This window comes from Podarcis erhardii (assembly GCF_964252035.2).
Source record: "Podarcis erhardii genome assembly, chromosome: 5".
NCBI lineage: Eukaryota > Metazoa > Chordata > Lepidosauria > Squamata > Lacertidae > Podarcis > Podarcis erhardii.
In genome coordinates, this window is record NC_138509.1 from 47,717,439 (window position 1) to 47,739,236 (window position 21,798).

At 41.9% G+C, this 21,798-nt stretch overlaps 1 protein-coding gene across 2 annotated transcripts in view; it reads right to left on the reverse strand.

The window, feature by feature from the left end:
- The window catches only part of INPP5F (inositol polyphosphate-5-phosphatase F), a 39,103-nt gene extending 19,133 nt beyond the window's left edge, over positions 1 to 19,970 (reverse strand). Inside the window, exons 1-3 of one of the 2 annotated variants that reach the window (XM_081863646.1) lie at positions 19,689 to 19,970; positions 7,318 to 7,398; positions 8 to 144 (exon numbers count right to left, since the gene is read on the reverse strand). In XM_081863646.1, the coding sequence (XP_081719772.1) occupies positions 8 to 144; positions 7,318 to 7,398; positions 19,689 to 19,785 (315 nt within the window). In that variant the 5' untranslated portion in view covers positions 19,786 to 19,970. Of the gene's footprint in view, positions 1 to 7; positions 145 to 7,317; positions 7,399 to 11,918; positions 11,945 to 19,688 lie in introns of those variants that run through there. The other variant, XM_081863647.1, reaches the window with a different exon arrangement.
- Between the last annotated feature and the right edge of the window lie 1,828 nt (positions 19,971 to 21,798).

Consider the following 21,798-nt stretch of genomic DNA (forward strand, 5'->3'; position numbering starts at 1 on the left):
AAGTTACCTCCAGTTCCAGATCCTGAGGTTCTGCTTCAGAGAGTGGTACTGCTGCAATCTTTGTTACTTTGCATATTTCATGATCTCCTGGAAGCTTGCCAACCACGACTTTTTGGCGAATTAGAATCAACCACCAAGGCAAATCTGAAACAAATCCAAATCTATTAGTATGGCATTTTCCATTTCCACGTATCCATTATCACAGTTAGGCAGCAACCCTTCAAACTAACGTTCCTCACAATTGAGCCATCTCAGTTAAAACACAATACAAACAGTCTGGTACTGGGGGTCTGAAAACAATGCTTGCAAACTGCAGAATGGCATCAGAATATAGTATTCATATCTGTGGCTCTTTTCCATGCAACAACAAACGGTAGAATAGCTGGCACTTATCATGAAGTACAGCGCCATCCAGTAGTCCCCTCTCCCTAACCCAGGAACAAAACCATTTCCATAACAGACAGTAGCAAGGTTTCACAACAAATTTGGTGGCTTTCTTCAGCTACAAAACACTCATGCATATACTTCCTGTACTCAAAGCATTGTTCAGTTATGCGAAAAGGGAGAGAGGCACTACTAATCATGACCGTGTGCAGACCCTTATTTAAACAAGTGAATCTGCCCCCACCATGTATGGTGGCTTCAAGAAACCAAAGGCTCTTGTAGAATGCTATTGTTGAAAATGAATACTTAAAATATTTTTTTCTATTTACAAACATTTGACTTCACAATTTCCCCTCCTCCCAAGGTTAGATATAGGAAAACCATCCATTTTAGTGGAAAGATTTCTTGCTGACCAAACTATAGAATACTGTAATAAGATTAGTAACAAAATAGAAACTGCTTGTGTTTTTACTAACTAAAGAACAGTCATGCAATTTTCTAGAATTGTGTGTCATGATACAAAGGCTTCCTTTGCTAATAATAAAATGCATTTTGTCTGCAAAAACAAATCTGAAACAGAAGGTTTCTTGGTTCCTTCTAAAGGGGGGGGGGGATGTTGTAAGGTTACACATTCAGATTTTCAGCAGGGTGAAACAGCTTCCATCAATTTGAAACAGAACTGCTTGAACACTAAAAAGGTGTCACAAAGAAAGTAATGCTTTAACAGCAAAATCTGTCATGAAAACCTTCAGTGCAAGCTATTCTCTAGGGACATTATATAACCATAGCCTCCATAAGACACTTTAGAGATAGCATAGAAACTTTGGTGTGCTATTCTGCCCATCAGGAACACCCTGCCTGCCATTTCTACAAAACCAAGATTAAAGAAGCAGCAGTACAAACCTCAAGAGAATGGAAACATAGAATTGGTTTTTAATTTTAAGAACCAAAGGGTCTCCAAATACTGACATTTAAAAAATAAGTATACATAAATACATTATACCACAGGAAAGGGGGATTATATGGTATCATACAATACATTGTGGGGAAACAGCCTCCCAAAACTATGATAGAAAACGTTTGCAACACGCTAACAAAACAAAACAAAGACTCCTCCTACCCACAAACCAGCAGCTAAAAATAAAAACTTAAAGACCGACACCTCCAGATAATACCCAGGTCATTGTTCACACTTTAGCCTGCTGTGGCTTTTGCTGACTATGCAGCACTCAACCACCACCTCCTGTGTGTGGTGTGTACAGGCCAGCACAGCAACAGACACCGCTGTCTCTAGTCCCTGGCAACAGTCGTTTTAAATTTTCACAGCTGGTGCTCAAACCAATTTTTGCTGCTGGGCCTAGTATCCTCACAGCATGCTTTTAAGACACAGTTGGATGAGGGGAGAATCGTTTTTAAATGAATTAGAAGGATGGGAGACAACAGTTCTCTCGCTTTCTCTCTCTCATCACTAACAATGCCCAGGAAGTAAACAAAACTAGCCTAGCAACTGTTTTCCTGGTCTGTTGGCAGCCCTCATTTTAATAGAATCAAATATATACAGATCACAGCCACAAGAAGCAAGCAGCATTCTGTCCTGGGAAGCACCAAGGCAAACAGGAACTGAAGTTCAGTGGCATAAAGGCATTCAGAACTCTGTCTCAACGACTGAACTCGATAATCTGTAAAAGTGTTCTAAAGACCACATACAAGTACTTCTAAGCCATCCTTCATTGTGATAGTAACCATGCAACACAGAACTGTAGAGTTGGAAGGGAACCTGAGAAACATCTAGTCCAACCCCTTGCAATGCATGAATAGGCAGCCATGCCATACAGGGATTAAACCTGCAACCTTGATAGATTAAAATGAATGTCTGAACAGCAAGAGGAGAGTTCTCTTAAATAGGATTCCATGTAGGTTCAAGTGCTTCTGCTTGTCATAAATATTCCAGTGAAATATGGACTTGATGGCTAAGACAGGCAAGACTATTAAAATATCTGACGTTACAGTCTTGATCACTTTTTAATTTTGAATTCCTACATCTATAACAGCTCAGTCAGTAGAGTATGAGACTCTTAATCTCTGGGTCATTAGTTCGAGTCTACATTCCTACATTGCACTGCAGGGGGGCTGGACTAGATGATCATCATGGTCACTTCCAACTCTACAATTCTATAAAATTTTCAGCCGTCCAGCAAATTCACTGATTTGCATTTTCAAGTGTAAATGACAAAGGAAGTATGCACAAAATGATCCTACTGAACTGAAACCCCCCACTTGTTAAGTTTTAAATATATTTATACGAGTTTTGTTTATTTGTTTAAAAGCAGTTCTAAACCACTTAAATATTTGAAAAATCGCTAAGCAGCATTCAAAAGGTTCATAAATAGCTTGGAAAGTGCAAGAAAACATTCCAGTGCAATCTTAACTTAGTATGAATGCTACACTAAGAATTTTCCTTATTTTATATTTAAGAAGAGTTGTATGTAAAGCCTGAATGATTTAATAATAGATAACCTCTGGCCTTATATAATACAAAGCTGCTCCATAAATAAGAACTAGAATTGTGTTCATTTGTGCTTGTTGCTCTCACCATATACGGTAAAGCCAAAAAGGCTCTGGGGAAAACAAAAACAAAACATGTATTACATATGCTATGCTTCTATGGCGATTATATTTCTTGCATCTGCAGAAACAATTAATTTTGACCTGAGTGAACCAGCACTTCCTAAGTGATGTAACAGAACATAAACAAAGACTTAATACCAAATGTAATCTGGAGAGGTATCTTTTAGTCTTATTCAAATCTTAGTCAAATATTTCAGGTCAATTGCCGCTAAGCACAGAGCAACTAATGAGCAAACCAAAAACTACAATGTCTCCATATGTGCCGTTCCCATTTATTCTAGCCTTAATGAGTTCATAGATCCGTTAAGTCTGTAAGGGAGTGTGACTCTGGTTGTCAATCACCCGTTTCTAGCTTTAAGATGGTATGACAACTTATTCCGCAGCATACACAAACAGGGAAATTTCATTCAAAGTGTGCCACCACCCCCATTTCATGTGCTACACTAAGATTAATGCAAGGTGAAATTAGATTCTTTAAGCCAGACTGCGTATGAGCAGCAGAAGCAACATTTGTTGCATTCATTTACAAGCCAACAACTTTCTGCAATGTTTATTTAAAAAGGAAGGGTCCTTTTCAGGGCTACTGTAATAAATTTTCAAATTGAACCCTTTATTACTCAACCCCTCCAACCCCAGTTATTTACAGTTTCACATTCTTCAATGTGAAAATTATGATAAAAGAACTGGACTTTCCCTCCCTCAATATACACATTGTTATATAGCAATATACAGCTTGTAGAATTATAATCTCTTGTAGACAAGTCTATAATAATTCCAACAAACTGAGTGTTCCTTTTCCTTTCAGCAACAGCCAAAGCGTAGCCACATCTTTCAGTGGCAGGAGTCAACAATTAAAGCTTGCAAGTCAGTTCTCATGCTGGGCGAGATGAGGCAAGCTCTTACTAACACAGCAATTGTTTACATACCCTGCTCAAAGGCAATGTTAACTATTGCATTATGTATTTTATTTGTCGCTCTTGGAAAACACGGATGCTATCAAAGCACAAGATGAAAGACCTGACTCTCCCTGCTGCCCCCCACTAAACATTCCCTATATTAGCTAACAGGAAACATACACAGTTGGTAGCCTCAAGATTTTCCCTGTACATCTGAAGAGGGAAGCTGGGACATCATGAATGTCCCTGCCTGGAGTTTCTTCCTTGCCCAGAACTAGGTGGTTTTAAAGGAGGAAGTGGTGATGCTACTCCAAAAAATTAACACAAAGGGTGCACCTCAGCCTTTTCCTGCCTTGCCAGAAAGGAGGAAGTACATTATTTACTGATTTGATTTTTGAGAAAGAAAACAAACATCCTTTTTAGGAGAATCTTCCCAAAGAATGACAAACATGAATCATGGTTGAATCCAACCAATTTATACACAGAGCAGACACTCTGGGCTGAGCAACTGAACTTCCCATTCCTCTCCTCTCCCCAGGTACCCCCTTAAAAGTGTTCCAGTGGTTTGAGAGAAACCCCCAACAGATTTGCAGAGCCCAAGAGAAATCATGCTTTCCTGTATGGTCCTAAAAATACACAGTTTGTCATCCCTGCAATCCTAGTATGCTCTCTTTCTCCCTTCTTCTCTAATGATACCCTCGGCATATACAAAAATAAAAGATAGCTCATATTTGCTTTGAAAAAGCAAAATGTCAGTATATCTGCAATAAAATTAATAGATTTTCCATTTTGTGATCATAGAATATAAAGATATTCTCTCTACGGAAAATGCTAAGTGTATTCACTTGCTCCTTTGCCTCAAGGTACACATTAGTATTTAATTGGGTCATGGTCAACTATTTTTAAAATTATATTCACAGCTATTTTTAGAAAGGACCAGCAATTGTTTTAAAAGAACATGCATACCTGCCTGCAGAACTATGGTCAACTATTAAAAAAATATATATTCACAGCTATTTTTAGAAAGGGCCCACAAGTGTTATAAAAGAACATGCGAAATTGCAGAACTAATGTAGTTACTAATAAGCACCCATGAATATGAAAGCCATTAAAATGTATTCAGTGTTCTGGAAACAGAACACATTTCCAGGCTGCCAAGATGCCTTTTTATTTATTCAAGGCCTGTGCTCTTAATCAATGAATCAACCATGGTATCAAAGCTCTACAACTTGTCCATGACAACATTACCAGAGAGCTCCACAATGCAAGGAAATAAAGCAATGTTTCCAGCTCAGCTCCTCAAAGAATCAATAACTGCTAGTTGGCTTTCAAGGGAATGGTGATGCAGTGTTCTTGTTAACTTGGGACACATCACACAGAGCCTTCTTATAAAATTTTAATCAGATACTACATTTAACCCAGGGAAAGCTAGATATCTACCAACAGCTCTGGTTTCTTCAGTGCTAACAGCCTAATCCTCTAAATTCTGTGCTTAATAGATATGCTTAGCATTCACAGAAAACAGAGGCTTCATGCAAGATGCATTGCGAATAGCAGAAAATCACTTTATACAGTCTCTCTGTAGCTACACTGAAGAGATCAGAAATGAACATACTGTACATACATCACAAACAAATCTGAACAACCAATGTCAGTTGTCATTACTAGTACCTAGACTCCTAGAGATCATTGGAATAGAAGCAAATGGCATTTCTCGGATTTTAAAAACCAAGAAATAACAAACACAAACTACAGGAATGAAAGCTCAAGACTAAATTTGTAATGTTTTTTTAGCCACAGGGTTCCTCAATGTTAGCTCATCACATGTTGTTTGGACTACAACTCCCATCATCCCCCAAAGGTTAGCCAACAGCCAGGGATTATGGGAGATGAAGTCCAACAACCTCTAGGTAGGGATCCAAAGTTGAAGGACAATAGCTAGTGCAGTGGCATCATAGAAAATTAGTGTCATTCTAGATACTGCACACAATTCTGGTCTTGTCTGTTTAAGACTGCTGATAGTCTTAAACAAATTTCCATCACATAAGCACTCCTTGCATCAAGAACTCAACTACACTAAATCACTATTTTTATTAGTGGAAGTGTTAAGAAATATGATTTCCCCAACCTCTAGTAGTACAGATCACATGAATTCTGTACAATGTGTAGAATGACTCCACAAATAATCTGATCACTTCAGAAGAGAGATTCCTTCTAACCAGTTGTACTATTGTGTTACATAACTGTTCTCTTTTAATCTATAGAGCCTTAAAAGAACTTTGAGGGCATCGCTGAAGAAAGAGTGAACCTTTTTTCCCCTCTGTGAAATCTCTTCTTTCTTGTGTGTAATAAATCACAGGCTGTCCACAGAATGGAATCTGTAGGGTCTTGTTGAGCCCATATTAAAGTCAAATCTGAAGAGTACACAGCAAGAGCATAGGGGTCACTCATAGCTATCTGTGTTCCATTTTGGTAAGACCACTGGTTCTATTTAAAAATAAAATCTAGTATTAAAGGAAGTTTTTTCAAGCATATATGAAAATCAGATGTGTGGGTTTTTCTTGTTGTTAACCACGAATTTAGTGTTTTGTGGCAACTATTGGTTTTTAATCAATTTCTAACAATTACAAAAGATCAATTCACAAATACTGCTTGTTAACAATATTTATTATTTAAAGGTCGGCTAAACAACTCTAGAGCAGAAGCAAATAAGACTCTGAAGCATGCTGACCTCACTTTTGAAATATTCAATGTGTGAAAGCTGTTTCTTTGGCAGGATTTCCAATACTATTCCATTAATAGAATCAAGCTCGTCTAGCTTTTCTTATATCAACATGAAGCAGATGGTGTTTGAGGAAACTAGATGAGAAAGCCAGCCTAAAAAATGTTAGTAATCAATGCTCCGGAAAACTACATCTTCCACTGAACATTTTTATATCCCTGTCATTTGTAGGAAACCATTAGTTACCTTTATTTACAATCCAAAATTAAACTGATATCTACAAGAACTTTGCATTTATATTTGCAAATAATGCTCAAGCTGAACTAAAGCATCACATTTTACTTACCTCTGTATCCTCATGAAATTCTATTTACAGGAAGATGCTGATTCTTCACCTCCCCCCCTCTCCCAATTACCTTTTCCTCAGGTCAAGAAAACACTACAAAATATACATGAACCACTGTATATGTAAATAGAGCCAGTTATTTATGTGTTGCAATTCAGACACTGACTTGAAACAAATGAAAGTGTCAGAAAAATCAGTCTGAGAGGCGCTGACAAAGCCCACTTTAGTTTTATCAATTATAGGTAACAAAGCCTTGTCAGGGGAGTTACGAGCACAAAAGGGCATAGCAATTTTAACGTTAACCATCAATCTGGTAAGATAAAGAATTTTACTATTCATACCTGTGTGAAGCTGAACTTTTCCAATAAGTCCCTCAATCAAGCCCAGACAAATCGGATTCCAAGCCAAAAGCAGGTCAGTAGCTGTGGGAGAAATTTTAGACAAACAAAAATGCAAATCAGAATCTGTGGTAAGCAATTTAAAATCAAGTCTGATTATTTGTTTGTTTGTTTTGATCCTACCTCTCCAAGGGATGGATTTGGCAGCAAGACCTCTAGTTGCTCATTCCTATAGTACGTTATCTCAACACATATTTTGCTAGCTAATAACTTTGTAAATGGGTCGCGCTCTACGGATTCAACAGGTTCCCACTGGAATATATGAAGGTTACATTATTCTGATACCATATTCATTTTTAAAGCTGGCCTCCCGGGACATAAAGAAAGAATTCATCTTTAAATGTCAGGTTTACTGTGCCAATTACAAGGCAACCCAAGCCAGTGGTTGTAGGCAACATCTCAGTTTTCTGTTCTACTGCTCCCACTTCATACCCCAGGTGAGGACTAGGCAGATATACTAGAAAAAGCCTCCTACCACCTCCTACCTCCTATCCTGCCCTATTTGCTGTAGTCAGCAAGAAATATCAGGGTGGGTGACCTTCCAAGACCCGAATTCCTACTTGTAGAGGCCCAAAAGCTTTCTTCAAGTTTTATTTTAAGCAAGGAGTTAAAAACAATTTTACAAAGTTCATTCCAGTTTATATAACTGGAAAATAGCTCTCTGCAGTAACTTAATTGTACAAACATGACTCATTTAGAGTTCATAATCAGAGGATAGATGACACACCCTTAAAGTATGAATGCCACTCTATTCACATACTACTTGTGGTGTCAACAAGTTGAAGAAAACTTGGCAAGAGCGCTCTCACTCTCCTGTAAGAAAGAAGTTTAAGGAATTTAGAAGTAGCCATTGAAAGGGCCAACACTGCATTCCCCTATTGCTTCTATGCCTGAGACCAGAACAATCACACTCCAAAATAGCACACTAGGCCAACTCCCAACCTCAGCCTATGGAATTTACAGTTCAATCTCTGGAATGCTTAACATTCTTACTCACCAGGAGCACTTGTACTGTTAGTGTCATTTTTTCCAAGACCACCTATTCAGGTGTTCAGCAGGTATGTGTGAGGGAATAAACTATGTATGGAATATGAGGCCACATGCACTTTGCCGCATGCACACCAGAACTTCTTCCCCTCTCTCTCCATATGCCTTCCTTAAATCTCCTCCAGAGGGTTGTAAGGAACCCCCAGAACCAATTTAGGGGGTACACAGGGAGGGGGGAGGTAGGGGAAATTCTATTGTGCAGCCCAAAGTCTTTGTGTTGATGGAGTGCCACCCTTAGATGTATATATGATGTTTTTCCAAAAAGCATAGGATTTAGGAATTATAATCCAATGTTCCAATGTAGTCATGGTGAAAATTGAAACAAGAGTGGTCCTTGTTCCATATTAATAAATCCAGAACATGTTTATCTCTGCTCTGCCCACCGCTGGCTCTATCTCTGTCCACATCCTGTATGCAGCTCCCCCAACAAAAGAATGCTATCCACCACCCATGCTACATACAGTATATCCTTTTAACAGTAAGTTAACCAGCTAGGAAGAACAAATACTGCAGAGGCAGTAATGCCAGTTCTGATGAGAGTATATGATCTTGCTGCTGTACTTTCTTTCTTTTTTCTTTCTGCTCATATCTAGTTTGATGGATCAGAACAACGGATAAAACTTCTGCAACTCCCTGGTTGGAAATTAGTTATTCTGGCACAAATAATTCTGATTTCAAAGAAAGAAAAGAATGCAAAAATAACTATTCTTAATGGATTATTCCATCAAGGCTTTAGGAACAACCAACAGTGCTGTTTAGGTTTAAAATGAAAGCACACAAACTAAAGTTGATGTTCGGACAAAGGTTTTTGTAAAACTGCTACTCAGAATAAATGTATTTTTAAACTTTATTTCAAAGAAATATTCTATAGGGAAATGTTCTATTCCAAGAAAAACAATTTCACAGTAAGATTAAAAGCTATTGTTTAAAGAGTGAAGAGTGCAGACCAAGCTGATGCTCTTTTGTCTAGAGACACTGTCAGTTTAAGCACCATTTGGGAAATGTTTCTGGTACCAGCCACTTTGCTACCCTGAATTCCTATTGTATTTATAAACAATTTGAATAGATCTGTTGATATTGCTAGGTTTGCTCAGAAACAAAGAAATGGAACAAAGGAGGGCTTGGCACTTTGCCACCTATTAGAATGATCTGGACAACAAAGCTGCAAGTCACTTCAACGTTATAGTTGCACTCAGACTCAACACTGAGCCACAATTTAACTAGCCAGTACTGTACCAAGTTGGCATAAGAACAAAGATACTGTGGTTTGTTGGACCTAACATGCCTTTGCTTCCTCCTCCATCCATTGACTCTCCTGTGAATGCCGAGGTGTTAACTTGAATGCCTTATCCGCTGCCAAGGACTGGAATAGGCCTCTTACCATTGGCCAGCTGCAGAAACGAGACAGGAAACATGAATGATCTCCTCTTCTGAGATCTTTGGGCTACTCTCAGCACAGCCTCAACTAAACACAGTTCAAATGCTTTCCTTCCTTCCTTCCCTCATTCCTAGACATGCATCACAGAGGCCTGCAGCGTAATTTCAAGGCACAGATCATCATAAGAACTTTAGGCACCTATGGTGATGAGTGGGGAAGACCCTCCTTAGTCTAAGAAAGAACAACTTTTCCAGGAGAAGACAAGGGTGCTTCTGAGGAGGCCACTGGCCTAGCTTTCAGTACTGTCCTTAGGATCAGTGTGCATGTTAAGAGTGGTTTGACTAGCAAAACCTCTTGAGAAGATGTCTCCGGCGCAGGTGATGAGGTATGCTCTGGCGCCAACTTGGCATGCTGCTGACACATGTGTGGAACACCACAATGTATCTGGAAGCAACATAACTCTTCTGTCCTGGTAGATGGTGGCTACTTTATTGTAGTATGGCTTGGTCCTATCCTCCATGAATTTGTATAGTCATTTAATCCAGCTGCAAGTTCCTTATCTTGTGGCAGCAAGTTCCTAAGTTAATTATTCTGTGTATGAATAAGGTCCTGTTGCTTATCCTGAACAGATTATCAAATCATTTTCATTGCTGATCAAGTTATAATATTGTAGGAGGAGGGAATCTATCCATTCTCTACATTCCCTCCACAGGCTTTTTTGAAATCAGCCTTCCCCAAACTTGTGCTCCACATTTTAAGGCATTCCCATATTTGAATACACAGCAGTTAACTTTCTACTACAGTTTATCATCCAGTAAAAGTAAGTCTCTGAAATAATTCAAGACACTGTACTTGGAAGTTAAAATATATAAATTAGAGCAACAAACATGTATTTGAAAACAATTATTTCAAGCTATTATTTTTTTGGGAAATACTGGGAACAGAAGATAGTGTTGACAAAGTTTTAGGATATCATGCTATAAATTAATGTCATTTCTAGATGCATGTAAGCACCAAGTGAGGTTGCCTTCACTGTTAAGATTTAAGCATCTTCAATATTGTATCTTCAATATCCAAAGTGGGTGCAAGGTCATTTTCTCTTAAGAGGGCTATTGTGCAACTCCATGCGCCAGGAACTGTGAGACAATCATAGGCCACTTTCAGATGCAACAATATGCCAGATTCTCTGTCTGTGATTTGTACACTGCCAGATTTCTCACACTGCACTCCTCTACCTTGGCTCAAACATGATGAATAAAAGTGCCATTGGTTTCCCACTATATGCAAACCAAGGATTGTGGCTTGTTCCTCCCTTGCAAGTCACAATCAGCAATCCAATAACAAAACCATGGCTTCAGGTTGGATAGCAATTCTGGCTTGTTAGGGAGCAACAAATCATAATCCCTAGTACAGACATAATGGGAAATCAATGCTTCCTGGTTTGTTTATCCTGCTTGTGCTGGGGAGGAGTGCAGTGGGAGTTATCACTTCTCATTCCCAATAAACCAGCAAGTCTAGATTATAATTATGTGCAAACAGTAATAATTTAAAGTTGAGAGGGAAAACTAGCCAGTCATATGTTCCAGTACATGGTAATTTTTAGATCATAAAATGGGTTTGTCATCCTCAAATTCAGAATGTCTTTTCAGGATTCCTTCCTACCAACTTTTGCAAGTTGTTCTTTTGACATACAGCTTTGATGATGAGTAAGCATGATACAAATAGATTTGTACTTGCCTCAAAACAGATTCAGTCATCAAAGATGTAAGCTTCATAACAGCAAAAGCTGTACACCTGTCAGATTGCTAAAAAAAGAACCTCCCAATAAACAAAATAATATCAGGCACCTATATGCAATAAGCCATTTGGACTCTCACTTAAGCATAAGTAGGGTTTCTGACAATTATAACAGTAACCTTGCATGTTACTAAGCACAGTCATCATATATTCTTTCCTTACAGTTTTGCCAAACACTGTATTATCATTTAACACAGCACAAAAAGAGGGCTAGCAATACTTTTACAAATTCAGGCTTTTGGAGGCATGCAGAAGACAATACAGTATTAGTCCATAGATAGATATCCCCATCTGAACAGGTATATTAAGTTAAATCGATCACCTTTGTAAATCAGAGCCTTATACAGCAGTAACTATTGTCCTTCTCATCACACCCACTGAAAAGTCAGTCCACCAGGCATGCTGTTAGAGGGTCAAAGGGTAAGGACTGTGAATATAGTAAAACACAATCAACAAAATGAGGGGGGTGGGAATCCAGTACTAGGCCTGATGTCAGGGACACATACAAGAAGTCATGTGACTCAACGACACTGTGCCCAGCAATACCCTCAGGGAAATATATTAGTGGACAAGTCTAGAAGAAGACATCACTTTGCACCCTATAGAAACTAAAGCTGCAATCCTATATGCTTCCCGGAGAGTAAGCCGCAATGAATTTAGTGGGGCCTACTTTGGAGTAAGCATACATGGGACTGCACAGTGAGATCCATTCTACAAAGTCAGCAATATCTTAACAAAGTGCCATTTTAGACTACACACAAGGAAGGAAATTTGTTCCTAATGCTATTCTCTCTCCAATGTGCAGTTTTCAGCAAGGAAGGGAGGACTTTGACATGGCAGTGATTTAAGAATGTGATCACAGCCTGTAATATGAATTGGTACAGTTTAGGAGGAATTCTCCTAAATTGGTGTTTTTAAACGTGTACACCAAGGTCTTGAGGTGGTGAGTGGTGTACACATTTAAAAACACAAACAACAGTATGATAACCAAATCCAGCTGCAAGTCAGGCAGAATGAAAAGAACCAAATGGGAATTAAACAGAAGCAAAAGCCTGGTTAAATAAATATGTTTTTAAGAAGGCACTGAAATAACATTAAAAATAGCTCCTGCCTAAGGTCAAAAGGCAGGGTATTCCATGAAAGGCTGCTGTTACAGAAAATGCTTCCCCATCAGTTGAACCTCTACTAGTTGTGGCACCAGAAAGCTGCTTTATACTGCCTGAGATTTGTTGGTCCATCTAGCTCAGTACTGTCTACACTGACTGGCAGTGGCTTTTCAGGGTTTCAGATGGGAATCATTCCTGGCCTTGCCAGAAGATACCAGGGACTTCTGCATGTAAAGCAGATGCTCTAACACTGAGCTACAGCTCCATGAACCTTGCTCAGTAGCTTATTGGCAGCTGGTGCAATTCTTTAAGAACTAGTATAATGTGTGCACAGTTGGTACCCCAGTCAGCGCATGTTGCACCAGCCACAGCCTCCAAACCAGCCTCAAGGGCCACCTCACATAGAAGGCATTACACCAAAAAGGTAAAAGGACCCCTGACCGTTAGGTCCAGTCACAAACAACTCTGGGGTTGCGGCTCTCATCTCACTTTACTGGCTGAGGAAGCCGGCGTACAGCTTCCGGGTCGTGTGGCCAGCATGACTAAGCTGCTTCTAGCAAACCAGAGCCGCACACAGAAACGCCGTTTACTTTCCTGCCGGAGTGGTACCTATTTATCTACTTGCACTATGACGTGCTTTCGAACTGCTAGGTTGGCAGGAGCAGGGACCAAGCATCGGGAGCTCACCCCGTCACGGGGATTCGAACCACCGACCTTCTGATCGACAAGCCCTAGGCTCTGTGGTTTAGACCACAGTGCCACCAGCGTCCCTAGGCATTACAGTAGTTAGATTAAAAAGTTACTATGCACGAGTCACTGTGGAAAGGCTATACCTGTGCAGGAACAGTCGCAGCCAGCATACCAGCCAAAGCTGACAAAAGGAATTCCAGTCACTGTTGCCACTTGGGCTTCCAGAAACAAAGATGACCCAGGAATACCCCCAAACTGGACACTGGCTCCTACAGAGCGCCTCTCACTCACATCCCACATACTTAGACCAAAAGGATGCTATGGTCAATGGTATCAGAATCTGCTGAGAGATCCAATAAAAGTAGCAGAACTGCACTCCCTCAAGGTCATCCATAAAAGTGGCCAAGACAGATTCTGTCCCAAAACAAAACCTGAACACAGACTGAAACAGGTGCAGACAATATTTTTCTTTCAAATTATGGCAGAGCAACTTAGTCATTGACAAAATGCTTAGAGCACCTCAACTTAGAAATGCTACGGGTAACAATGGCAGTGAAAACAATGTAAAAATGGTGGAACTCACAGGAACATAAAAGCCTATATCGTACATGCATTATTATACGTCTATACTAGCACATGCATCATCTTGTAGATTATATAAGAAAAGACTATATTTATGATTATAAGATTCACACAAACTCTTACAGCTGCCATTTTGTTTATGGATGGATGCAGCACACACATATGGCATCAAAGATACAGCAAACAAGAGACACTAACATATCCATTACCTTAATAGTCTAACTGTATTCTTCATACTAGGTATAGTATTCTCCTTGTGTTATGTGATTAGTACAGAATACTCAGTGGTTTACTTTTCATTCCAGGGTCAATCTCAGTGTGATCAATGCTAAGTTGTAATCAAATGCTGACTATATATATAGCTTAATACTCAGTAAGTACATGATTGTATGGGAGTAGCTCATATAGGACTACGTAATTTTACCTGTATTTGATTAGTAGTCTTTGTGATACCAGGATACATAACTTCATGAAACTGCAAATCAATGAGAACTGTTGGTTGCTAATTTCCCATGGCCAGCATGTTACTTTCTATATAATAAATGGGAAAGGTACTCTAATTGCAATCTCACAAGACTAGTTCTTTGCAAAAGGGAGACAAAGAAAGATAATGAATGTATCCTTCAGCAGCTCCGCTATTCCTTTTTCAAAACATCATGTACTTTGATAAGCAACATAAAAGCATACAGGAAAAAATATTCCTTTGTTCTCATTCAAGAGTTCCACAAATCTGGCTAGCCAGCAAATATTGCTTCTGAAAAGAACTCTTCCAAGTACCATCCCAATGGTGAGGACAAGGTCTCATCTGACGCTATGCAGAGCTCAAGTCTCAAGGTGACTGCAGTAGGTGGGCCATTGCTCTCTTTCCCAGATCTCAGTTGCAGAATGGAATGGTGACTTAACATTTGTGTTGCACTTCAGAAAACTGTTAAGTAGAACAGGGTTCTACACGTTTGCTCATCATGGCAAGTGGGAGGCTATCCTCTTTTGAGCATGAAAAGCCCCATACTTCCTCTCAATCTTAGAGCTGCAGGAGGGATGGGTAGGCAGGGATCATCCTCAAGCAAACCACACCCAGGGCCTCAAAAACCTAAACTAAAAGGCTTTATCTCCCCAACTTTTACAGTACAAAGTCAGGAATGAGTGGAGGGGGTATCCTGGTGACAGCAAATTCTAGCTTACCCAAAAAGTGTAGGGTCTTGAAAAAGTATTGCTACTCTAGAGGTTCCCATAAAGGTGAAAAGATAATAGCTCAGTAGTGGAGCAAAGGTTTGTGTGAAGGTCCCATGTTCAAGCCCTAGTGTCTCCAGATAGTATCTGAAACTCTGGACAGACATTGCCAGTCAGTGTAGCAATATCTGGAGGAATCTTGACAACCACTCACCCTTATCATTCCACATCTTTTGGAAAAAAGAAGGACATTAGTAAGAACTTTGTCGGGGGGAGGGGTCAAGGAGAGGGGGAAAATAAATTAACATGTTTTTTGTCTGGTTGGATTTAAGATGCTGTGTGTGTGTGTGTGTGTGTGTGTGTGTGTGTGTGTGTGTGTTTATAACAAAGATAGAACCCAATTTTGATTTTTGTCTCGCTCACTTTTTATTTTTGCCTCAACCACCAATGGAATGCAGCCTCTCACCCCCCCCCCATCCCACCCCGGTTTCCACAAATGTATGCTGCTCTTGGGCTAAAAAAGGTTCTTCCACCCTTGCTCTAAAAAATGCACCGAGCAAACAAAATGCTATGACAATACTTTGGTATCATTCAATAGGTTCATTAGGGCACAAACTGAGCAAATCAAATGAGCGTTAACAAAACATGTGAAAAGACTGCAAGTGAAGCAAGAAATCACTTTACACATGAGCAATACAAAAACAAGTCCATAGTCATTTCCATATAAGCTATAGTTACACCCTCTAATGTCAAAAATTCCTGGCAAATCAGCAGTAAAGTCTCCCTATTGCAGCCTTACCCAAAGTTGTGCCACCACAATATTTTGGCTTACAACTTCCATTAGCCCCAGGTAGCACAGACATATTGTGGAGTTTTAGCCCAAAACCTCTGGTGGGAACCAGGTTGGGGAAGGTTGTATTACAAACACACACAACACAGCTACTTTGAATCTTCCTAAAGCATTCAAAAGCAAATGTTAAATTCCTACAATGTGCTAAACAAAGGAGAAATTACAACATACCAAGCACCATATTGCATTTGGAAGGTGGCGTCAGTGAACTGTAATTGATTCCACTTTAAAACATGAGACAACTTGAGTTACAATTATCTGAAGTACAGTGGTACCTCGGGTTAAGTACTTAATTCGTTCCGAAGGTCCGTTCTTAACCTGAAACTGTTCTTAACCTGAAGCACCACTTTAGCTAATGGGGTCTCCCGCTGCTGCCGCGCCACCGGAGCACGATTTCTGTTGTTAGCGGAGTGTGTTACCTGAAGTGTATGTAACCTGAAGCGTATGTAACCCAAGGTACCACTGTATAGCACAGAGGAGCAAAAATAAAAAATATCCATTACCAGACATCTAACCTTTTAAGGCTTGCACGTTCTAAGAGCTCTAAATAAGAGGGGAGGGGCACTTTCATACTAAATCTGACATGCTCTTACTTACTCTTGGCAGGGTGAATTGCAGTGGGTTGGACTAGATGACCCTCACAGTCCCTTCCAACTCTATAATTCTATAATTCATTTGTTCTGCTTCCCCAGCCATCCTCCACCAGATGAGATCACCACCTTCCTACACACTTCCTTCTTCAGCAAGCTTATCCACCACCAACTGTCAAAAATTGGACCAGTATACAGTACTTTCATAAATCCCAGGTACAGTGGTGCCTCGCAAGACAAAATTAATCCGTTCCACGAGTCTCTTCGTCTAGCGGTTTTTTTGTCTTGCGAAGCAAGCCCATTGACGGCTTAGCGGAATTAGCGCTATTAGCGGCTTATCGGCTTAGCAGATAAGCAGATAAGTGGCTTAGCGGCTTAGAAAAAGGGGGGGAGGGGGAAAAACCGCAGGAACTCGCAAGACATTTTCGTCTTGCGAAGCAAGCCCATAGGAAATTCGTTTTGCGAAGCGCCTCCAAAACGGAAAACCCTTTCATCTAGCGGGTTTTCCGTCTTGCGAGGCATTCGTCTTGCGGGGCACCACTGTATATTCTCTACTCCACAAGGTGCTGCACTCCCATCAACTTGCTTTAAAAAAATCTCTATCCTAGCTAACTCCAGCAAACCCTCAGCCCACACACTCCTTTCTCAATTTGGTTAAGCAAAATTTTAGCTCAGTCAGTGTGGCTCTTCACTGAACCATCTAAACAGCCTGCCCTTTCAAAAGTTTACAATGTGCCTCTTGTTTATTTATCTCTAAGTTTTCATACTCCACCCTTCCTCCAGACTGGAGCATAGGGCAGGCAGCTTACAACAAAATATAACAAAATATAAAATACAGAACCAAACAGAAAGGTTCCAAAGGCCTTCACAAACAAATGCATTTTTGCCTTTCATCTATATGTGTGTGCCTGTTGTATCTTAATTTGGGGAGAGTTCCATAAAAGGAGTGATGCCACTGAGAATTCCCTGTCTCATGTCACTGTCTTGCTTGGCCCACTGGCTGGCAGGACTATAAGCCGGGACTCTTCAGCAGATCTTAAAGCTCAGGGTGGCAGGCATCAGGAAACATATTCTGACAAGAATGTAGGCCCCAGGTTGTTTAGACCTTGAATTGGGCTTGGTAACATACTGGCAGCTAGCACAATGCCTTCAGGATTGGAGCTATATGATCCTGTCAGGCCGCACCCAACAACAACTGAGCTGCAACATTTTCAAGGGAAGTCTCACATAAAGGGCATTGCAGTAGTCTATACAGGAGGTTATTAGAGTGATGAAAACAAAGGACAAGCCTTCCTGGTTCAGAAACATCTACAGCTGGCAAATCAGCCGGAAGTGGAAATAGGCACCATCAAGGCTACTTTCACATCCAGTGACAGCTTGGAATCCAGAAGCACGCCCAGACTATGAACCTGTGCTTTCAAGGGGAGTGCTGCCCTATCCAAAACAGACCATATTCTTGAGCCTAAGAAACATGAACCCACAGCACCTTCATTTTGCTCTGATTCAGCTTCAGTTTATTGGATCTCATCTTGCCCATCATAGCCTTGAGACATTGGTTGAGCCCCTGTCATTTAAGAGGAATGGAGACAATACTGGGTATCAGTATACTGAAGTCCCTGCACTCCCAATATTCAAATGACACCTCCCAGTAGTTAAACAGCACCAAGGACAAAACAAAAACATGTGGCACCCCACAGCAAAAATATCATGGGGACAAACAAAAGTCTCCCAATGCTGTTTTCTTTGACAGAGTAAGAATGGAACTACTGTAGTATAGTGCCCAATTCATGGTCATTCTACAATATCATGGTCTGTGATATCAAAAGCTATGGAGGGTTTGGTGAGAATAAACAGGGTAGCATGCCCCCATCTTCTCTCTTCCAGTAATGCATACTCCGCAAGGTAAACTCAATGTCATACTCAGGTCAGAAGCCAGATTGGGCTGGGTCTAGAAAATCGGTTTCATCCAATAACAAGTGCAATTGAACACCACCCACCTTGATCGCCTTGCCTAAAAAAAATGAAATATTTGCATCAGTTGTCCAGTACCTCTGGATCCAGAGAGGGCCTTAAGGAGCATTTACACCACCGCCACTTTTAATGTGGTGGGCATCAGCCCCTCTTACAATGAGGCATTAGTCACTGTCTGACCCACCCAGACATTTAAAAAGGCAGGTAATACACTGGTCTGGGATACACAAGCCACAAAGAAATCTCCATATGCTTTAATCCACAGACAGCCGGGCACAGCAAGCCACAGGATACATCCTGAGGGCGACAGAATAACTCCATGCAGTGCAAGGGCATGCAAAACTGGTGAAACTCTACCATCTTGGGAGGGCGGGGAGGGGGTGTGTTGCTTTTCCGTGGGTCAGACCTATGGCTGGGCACGGATTCCCTACTAACTTACATTGTAAAACACTCCGTGTACTTAGGAGTGCCTTTGGGCTTCCAGGAAAAGAAATTCAAACCTACACAAATCAGGCCACGAAGAGTTCACTGTTTGCTCTGAGTCACCGACTTTATAGGTGAGGAAAGGAAGAACTATTATAGATATCGTTCGTTTGCGAGCGTATTGTGGGGGGAGGGGAGGGATTGTGCGTGTTCTTATTTGCAAGCCGCTTCGAGTCAGGCAGGAGGTGGTGCAAATAATGAAAGCCACAACCTCCCAAAGGTAAAAGTGGTCACCAAGCGGGTGGATCCGATGTCAAGAGTCGCCTCTTTTCCCTGCCCCGCTGTCCACAATTCCCTCTTGCCTCCCGGCCTGTCATACACACACACACACACACACACACCCGCCCGCCCGCCCGCCTCCGGCAGGAGGACCCCTCACCTTCGGCCGCCTGCCTCCCTGTGTCCCTCCACCGGGCGCCTCCCGCTCACCTGAGCGCGCGCCCAGCATCTCCCCCCGCCCGCCTCGCAGCAGGTGCGCCGCCCTCCCGCCGCCCTTGGGCGACCCGGACTCAGAGCTCCCTCCGCCCGGCCGACCTTAAGTCTTCTCCTCCCCTGAGGAGAATTGCTACTCCGAAGACTGAAGCCCCTCGGGCGGCGGCGGCGGCGGCGCGCCCCTTTCCTTGCCCAGCCTGCCAGTCCCCGCGACTCACCGGGACGCAGCTGGAGGCTGCCGTCGGCGCGGCTGCACCACAGCGCCCGCTCCCCTTGCTGCAGGATGTAGTGGTCCTTGGCTTGGAAAAGCTCCATGCTGGGGGCGAGAAGAGCGCCGAGAGGCCTCGCCTCCCCTCAGCCCGCCGCCGGGTTTCCGAGGCGCGGCGAAAGGACCTGCCCCGCTTGGCGCGCCGCGGCCACAGAAGCCGAGCGAGCCCTCCAAATTCCAAGAAGAGCGACGGGAGCGCGCTCACGCCCGGCGCACCACATCCGCCGCCTGGAGGCTGGGCCCGCCTCCTTCGGCTGCTGCCGCCCCTGTCGGCGCTCGGCGCTCAGGCCGGGAGGGTTCCGGCGCGCGAGGGGGAGAGAGAGAGAGAGAGCCCCGCTGGACACGTGACTCCCGCCGCCAGGCCCTTCTTGGTGGTTGGTTTTATCCTGGAGATAAGCAGCGACGCTGCTTCGGCAGAGACAGGCGCCCGCGCTGGCCTAGGAAAAGACACAGAGCTGTGCAGAGAGAGAGAGGGGTGGACCGGCGAGGAGGCTGTGCTGCTGACACTCCTGTTCGCCAGGCGTGTATACATAGTATACGAAAGGCCGGTGCTGTCTGCCACTCATCCAGAACGAAAGCATCGTTGTTTTTTGCTTGCTTTTCTTCTTTCACTAGCTCTTTTAGGACGTGGAGTCCACGGGGGGGGGGGGGTCATCAAATCATAGGATTGTAGAGTTGGAAGGGGCCACAAGGGTCATCGTTATCTCCTTTCTTGAAGCCATTGGAGCAGAAGGAAACGAGCTTGCTCCATATTCCATGTGGCAGCCCTTTAGATACTTGATGGTTGCTTTCATATCTCCTCTCGAGTCTCTCTCCCCGCCCCCCCCCCCAGGCTAAACATACCCAACTCAACCTTTCCTCCAAGACTTGGTTTCTAGACCCTTGGTCCTCCTAGTGGTGCAGCGATAAAACTACTAGCACATTTGCAAAGCTAAACGAGCTGGTATGCTTTCAAATGAGATGGCAGACCCTGTGTTGAGATTCCTGAATTACATGGGGCTGAAGTAGGTGGCCCTTAGGGTCTCTTGCAACTCTACAGTTCTGTGGTCAACTTGGTTGCCCTCCTCTGCACATGTTGTGTTTCAACTTGTCAATATCCTTCTTGAATGGTGGTGCCTAGAACTGGACACAGGACTCCAGGTGTGGTCTGACCAAGGCAGAATAGAGCGGTACTATTACATTTGTTGACCTGGACACTATACTTCACTAGAATTAGCCTTTTTGCTGCTTCATCACATTGTTGACTCATACTTGGCTTGTGGTCTACAAAGACCCCTTTTCACACGTACTACTGGCAAGCCAGGTGTCTCCCATCTTATATTTGTGCAGCTGGTTATTTCCGCCTAAGTGCAGAACCTTACCTTTGTTTTTATTGAACTTCATTTCATAGAATTATAGAATTGTAGAGTTGGAAGAGATTCCTTCAGTGCAGGAATCACAACTAGATCATACATGACAGGCAGTGATCCATCTAATCACCAGAGCAAAATTGTATACATATTTGAATACTCAGTGGGACTTACTTCCAAATTAAAATACATAGGATTGCATTGCACATTTAGGTCAATATAAATTTGGCTTCTGCTTTGGTTTGCTACTGTCAGAATGCAAGATACATACTTGTGTTGTACCTAGGAAAATATGACAGAATTCTGCCTTACACGAAGTCAGACCATTGTTCAATCTATCTCACTATGGTCTGTCTTCACACTGACTGACAGCAGCTTTCCAACTCTTTTCAGACCGCAGGTCTTTCCCAGATCTACCTAGAGATACCAGGGATTGAACCTATATTTATTAGCAGAACAGGGTCTTTGAGCCATATCCATGAACTGGGTGGCATGCTTGTAAATCCCAGTAATTTAAAATGTAGGTCATCTATTCAGATCATGCACTTATTTATCTTTCAATAATATAATCTATTTACCAAATTATATTTTCTATGGCATATCAGATGGGCGTTCAATGAAATGAAATAACTGAGATTGCCTTGTGGTTGGTAATGAAAGGCTTCTCATTGAAAGAACCATTCCAAACCCTACATATACAGATAAAAAATA